At 40.0% G+C, this 6,519-nt stretch overlaps 1 protein-coding gene across 1 annotated transcript; it reads right to left on the reverse strand.

Annotated features, from left to right (window-relative positions):
- Nucleotides 1-254: 254 nt before the first annotated feature.
- Nucleotides 255-5,238, reverse strand: LOC310927687 (uncharacterized protein; the record flags this gene model as incomplete). The annotated part of the gene is made up of 5 exons (XM_083890058.1): nucleotides 255-371; nucleotides 1,463-1,564; nucleotides 2,795-2,900; nucleotides 2,984-3,079; nucleotides 4,719-5,238. The coding sequence occupies 4 exons, from the start codon at nucleotides 5,236-5,238 to the stop codon at nucleotides 1,507-1,509; spliced, it is 780 nt and encodes a 259-aa protein (XP_083746184.1). The 3' UTR covers nucleotides 255-371; nucleotides 1,463-1,506.
- Nucleotides 5,239-6,519: the final 1,281 nt, after the last annotated feature.

Below are 6,519 nucleotides of genomic sequence, written 5' to 3' on the forward strand. Positions count from 1 at the left end.
GGCATGATAATATCGAGTTGACATATATATTATATATGTGTATGCTTTTTTTTCAATTTCTTTCTGCGGATTGAAGCAAAGTCCATGAAATAAAAAAAAAACCCAACTCCTCCACTTCTGATCCAGCGAGGGTTTGACCACAGACAGAACTGTTTTCTCTTTTTTGTTGTTGTTGACGGGTTTGGCTTGAAATAGTTTAGACCAAGTTCAGACAGACTAATCCAAATGATGAAGCTGGGCATCATCAAGTGTAGCTTCCTGGGGGGAGGGTTTTCACTCAAATATGGGTTAAGGGAGGCTTTTGTTTATTCAATAACACTACTTTTTTTTTGGGGGGGGGGGGGGATTTTGTTAGGATTCAGTGTAGTCTCCTGTAGAAGTGGTGAAGGACAAGAGTGACCGTTAGACAAAGGTCATGCATTTATATGAACAGAATCTGCAACACAAAAACAATCATTAAATGATTCTATTTTATAATATAGTTATGTGAAAAATGCGTACAAAAACACACACACACAAAATAGTCTAAACTAATGTTTCATGATGATTCATTCCGTCTCATAATCCAGAACCACTTACAGCTTATTTCAACCCAAACAAACTGAATGAACTTGTTTTGCCTGAACAAAGTGTTGAACTCTGTCAAAACAAAACGATGCATTGGACAGGATAAGAGTGTTTACGTTCAATTATTGAAACCTTTGGCAAGCTATGCTTTGGAGACCCCCACTCCAGACAATATCACAATACAATATACAATTTTCATATAAATAAATTTCCATACTTTTAGGATACGGGCGTATAAACTATATATATATATATATTTTACTAGAGAAAGTACTTTGTTGTACTGGTGTTTCTCTTTACTCATGTGCTTCATGTGGCAGAAATGGAAAATGTGTTATATATATATATATATATATATATATATATATATATATATATATATATATATATATATATATATATATATATATATATAAAATTCACCAGTTCATGCTGTTTTTCATGAGCATACAATGAGCCTTTTATTGTTATATCAGGAGCCAGAACTGAAAACAATGACACTTTGAGTAGCTTCTGTCCTAAACCTGGCCGCTCTGCTACCATGTCATTAGATTAGATTAACTTTATTCATCCCCTTGGGGAAATTCAAGTATCCCATTGCTCACACTGGATTAACAATGCATAAATAAATAAATAAATAAATAAATAAATGAATACATACATACAACAATAAAACGTTAGACGTTTAAGTCACTGGCTAAAAACATCGGATAAGGCAGAGAGGACAGTGCCAGGACAAGAAGTCACTAAAACTAAAACGGAGTCACCGTCGCTCTAGCTTAGTTGAGTCATTCTGATACCGAGAGGAAGAGCTACGTGCTCAGCACTATATCAGGTCATTCAGTTGGTTTGACACACACACACACACACAAACAAACACATATACTGTACATACCTGAGTCTGGTTGGTCACTGTGCAGAAATCGTGCGACCCGTGAGTCAATCGAAGGGATGTTCAGGGCAGCAGGGCTTCACCTTGGACCAGGAATCAATGCAGCTGAAGGAAGAAAAGATTCCGTCACGACAGTTGGATTTTGTCAAGTTACTATGCAAAAAAAAAAAAAGGTTTAATCGACTTATGTATGTGGATGTAACCAGTGAAACAGGTTGTGAGCTCGTTGGTTTGTTACATGCATTGTTAACCAGAGATAAAGATGGGAGAAGTGCGATGGGCTGTACTAGTTCTATGCTCACTTTAATCATTAATATAGAGCAGTGGATTCCCGGACTTTTCACAGTTTCCGTACCCCTTGAGATTTGACCTCCAGTACCTGCTACTCCCGCACATTTCTGATCATATTCCATTTTCAGTGGTATTTATATGCCAGTGTCAATGTGTCATCAGGCTGTTTGAAAAATAATGTTATAAATAATACTTAGTAGTTACAGTGTCTGAATTGTGATTATTAGCTGATTTTCCCCCCCTCTTTGGACTCTTAAGTATCTTTTCACCTATTGTGATCTAGTATGGCGCTCGCTTTCAACATCAAGTTTTGCTTTCTTACTGAACTAAAATTTTGTGACACCCGGATTACCTGGAAACACGCACAAATGCCAATTTCCTTTTACCAAATTATTTTTGAAAAATGGGTCAAAATTAGGAGCCGCTTTCATGGCATCAAAGTAATCTCACATTCAAGTACTTAAGTTGATCTATTAGATGAATCAATTTGTCCGTTAATGGACATGCCGACAAACAGTGGAGTCTCTGTGAAAAACTAAAAATGAATTGTGTGCTGCAATGTAATGTATGAGTTTATGCTCTCTTTCTGATGCTTAATCGTCACAGGTACACATGAGGTGTGTGCTTTCATTGTTTTCATGTTGTTATACGAAATGGAAGTGGATTTTGAAATCAGCGTGCACTTAGTAATGCTTGGAAACATAACTATGACGCAATTTTGACACCATTGAACATGAGGAAGAAAAAAAAAAAAAAAAAACCCAGACAGGATCATTATCGCTGTGACTGATTTCCTAACCTTGGTAAATTTCAGGCCTCAGCAGGTCTGTGATACTGACGGGAAAACAACTGCTGATCAAAATTGGGCCGAGTACATATCACGAACAAAAGGTCTTGTTTCCAATTTGTGAAGAGTACAAAACAAATTTTGCTTCCTCATATTCTTCAACCATAGCCACATTTTCTCATATATGGAAATAACAACAAGTCTGTAAACATCCCGACTGTCTGATTTCTGTCCGAGTTACATGATAATGATGTTACCTCTTATGGTAGACGCAGAGGCAAGCCAGCCTGGCGATGGTCTCTCCCTGTACCAGGTCCTCCAGACAGATGGAGCACTCTCCACTGTCTTTACTGAGCACGTCCGCTGTGAACACAAGTGTTTCCAGCCTTTTAAAGTCACACAGCTTTAGGTGCATTATTTTTGCTATTTGGTGATGTGACACTTACTGTTGTAAGGTAGTGGAGGGGACGTGAGGCAGCTCAACAGGTGATCCTCAATCCGACCCCCGGGGAAAGGCTTAGAGCAGAAAGGACAGCGGATATCTGCACAGAGCAGTGACACACACACACACAAACAGATTTTAACGTGTTGCGGCGCAGCAAAGGCATAAAAGATAGATGACGCAAGCGTCGTATTTAACACGAGTGCTGCGTTTGGACATTTAGAATACACAGACGGACTCGGTAAAACAAAGAGCAGCCTGAAACACAAGCAGCCTGTGAATGATGATGCTGTCCCAGAAAAGTTTGAGGCTTTATTTAACCAACTCCAAGATTTGTGCTGAGCAACGCAACAAAAGTACACAACAAGTACCCACAAAGTACCTGCTCAACACACTATTTAGGGTTCTGCTCATGCCCCAATCGCTGTTCAGTCGTAAATATCAAACATGTTTAATACTTACAATTTGAAAGTAAGACTGATGCATCCAATGAAGTCAAAATCGAGTCTGTTACTGGACACCAAAACCTGGTCTTCATGGGGCAGAACCTCATTTCTGTGGTACTGGTTAAGTTTAAGGCTTGTAGTTGAGTTAAGGTTAGGAATAGTTAGAATGTCCTTCCCAAATTCTGAGCCGTGTGCATGGTTGGAACAGACGTGCAGAAACTGTGCCTCGCTGCCCTACATTGTCCTTCATCTATATGGGCTGCTGCCAGCAGTCACAGTAAACATGCATGTTGAAATTGTGACCCATTTCCCCACACTTGCTAGAGGGCCTGGCTGGGGCGACCCACCACACTGTTGTGTTTCTGGCTCCAAAATGTCACGTCTCTCTGCTGTTTGAGAGCCGAATGCAAACTTTTTCACTTCCTCTGCAAACCTGCGTTCCCATTTTAATGCACTTCAACAAAGACGCGGTTGGTTTTTAAACGTACAGGCCACATAAACTTTGAAATGAAAGAGCTTGCAAGTCATCACTTCCAGTTTCGCACCACAGGTCTGCTTCATACAGTGGGTTTCTCTGATGATTTTAGTGAGGGACAGATCATCTGCTCAGGGATGTAAAAAAAAAACATTTTAATTTCTGACTAGGTGAATTAACACCGTTTACAACAGTTAAGGTGTCTTTTCTTCTGGCTGCATTTTACCATTGTAATGTTGACAATAGAGCTGAACAGGTTATAATTTTGAAAATCAATTGAAACAACACCATTATTCTATTGTCTGGTTGTTAGATAGTTTTAATGGTGTCCTGTGGTGATGCTCCATCACAATTAATTTAAAATCTGTTACACAGTGAATACTGATCCTTGATTACTCAGCCCTAGTTGACATAAATACCGTTATCCACTCTGTTCAGACTGCAATTATCACTTCATTTCATAATGGATTAAATGTTTATCCAGATTATTTGTCTCTATTAATTGATTAGACGTTTGCAACATAAAATGCAGGAACATGGTGGAAAGTGTAATTTAACGATACCCAAACCCTTAAATGTCCGGTTATAATACAACGTTTACTTATTTCGATGATGCCGATTCATTTCATTATTTACATTTTGTCGTATAAGTTATTTAATAAGTGGACGTGAGAATGTAATTTTTCGGATTATGAACCACAAACACCTACAGCTGATTGAGACCAGCCATTTCAGAGGAAAATGTTATTTATGCGGCACATATTTAAAATGTCGTGTATGTCGGATTGCTACTGTGTTTTGTTGTTATGTTGACTTACTGCCATGGCGGTTGTTAACACGGTAAAGGCCGATCCATGCCTCCGACACCGGCCGCTGGTGTGTGCCCCGAACCCGGGAAGATCTTGCGCTAACGCTGCGGGCAGAGGAGTGCCTATTCCCGGGCAGCCGCTCGGAAAAGGTGCGGTGGGGTGTGCGGCCTGTCTCCTCTCCGGACTGATGTTCCGCTTCGACTGGAGCCTCGGGACTTATGTTCCCGTCTTCCTCGGGTTTCCCCTCGCTGTTGTCCGCAGGTGACGCCTGACTAATGCTGGACGGGATGCTGTGGTGGTCAGCGGGGCTGCCGTCGGCGCTGGCCCCGAGCTGCCCGAGGTCAGAGTCGCTGCCTTCCTCCGAGCGGCTTCGGTTGGCCTCCGTGTCCTCGAAGCTGCCGGAGAAATCGACCATGAGACTTGTGGGCCTGGTGAGGCGGGGTCGCCGGTAAGACTCCCGTTTAGTGCCATCTTTCCCGAAAGCAGACGGAGCCGGCTCTTCCTGTAGGCGACTGGCTCTGGTCCCCATCTCTAGCAGGCTAGCTAATTCAGCTGGCTAGCCGAGCTGCTGCTGCTGCTGCTTCCTCAAAGCGAAGCACCACAAAGCGAAGAGGGCGAGTTAACCTCGAAACGTCCCCGTAACGTTCAGATATTCGGTCAGGGTCGTTAAATGGTAAACACTGCGGGGGGAACCGAGGTCTATTGAGACGATGTATGTCGTCGGACGGTTCTCCGGCCTTAGTTTGTCCTAACTGTCCACATTTTCTCCTTTGACGTGCCCGTTGTCTCTGCTGCGGCGGAAATACAACATGTTCCTCTCTTAACTTTGACTCGTACGTCAACAGTTACGGTAACATCAGAGATGACGTATGTAGAATATACATACACACAAAGACATAAAATAATAGTAATGATGATAATAACAATAATAATGATGATGATAATAATAAAGACGCCTGTCAATATGAGAAGATATTATAACAACAACAACAATAATAATATTAATAATTAGCGCTCTGAACAACGATAAAGAATGATCTTAAGAAGGATGAGACTTAGATCTCAGCTGAGTGACTTAGAACTGGATGCTCTCGGACTTCAAAACGTGTTAAATTATTTTTAAAGAAGAACAAAAGTAAACATGAACCTATAGTGACCTCTTGGCCACTATATTTTTCAGTGTGATATATAATTATAAGTTCTACAAATGGGCTGAATTCATTTAGTTTTTTATTTTACCAAAGAAAAACGTCAGGATGAGATTTTGAAAATATCGATGAATTTGCTTTAATGTCCATGCGAATTGGAAAATGTGGCATTAAATGAGAAAAATATAGTCATTCCTCATGTACTCATTTGATGGAAATTAATACAAACAATAAAATTGCCATTGATTATGGTCTCAAATTGTATTCTTATTCTTATTATTAACAACAGTGAGGAATACAACATTGCTTTTATAACCAAATACCATATAATCCATAATACCCTGATAGATAGAATAAAGAACACTAACTAGACAGAGAGCCACTCTAGTTAAAAATAAAAATAAAAAGTGAATGAAAATAATTGACATGCAAATATTTAAAAAAAAATATATATATTTGTTAAAAAAAATAATAATAATAATGAAGAGACTGGTATTTACCGAGAAATTCAGATTTTATATCGACTGGACGGTTTTGTTTTGGGGGTTACCTACCGCCTATAACTTAAGGTATTACGGTAAAAAGGTACACAAGAAATGCGGGCCAATCAGCGCTCTCCGGTCTGAACGAGGAAGCAGAGGTTGTTATGACTCAAGCCGTTT

This window comes from Microchirus variegatus, assembly GCF_963457635.1.
Source record: "Microchirus variegatus genome assembly, chromosome: 5".
NCBI classification, from domain to species: Eukaryota; Metazoa; Chordata; class Actinopteri; order Pleuronectiformes; family Soleidae; genus Microchirus; species Microchirus variegatus.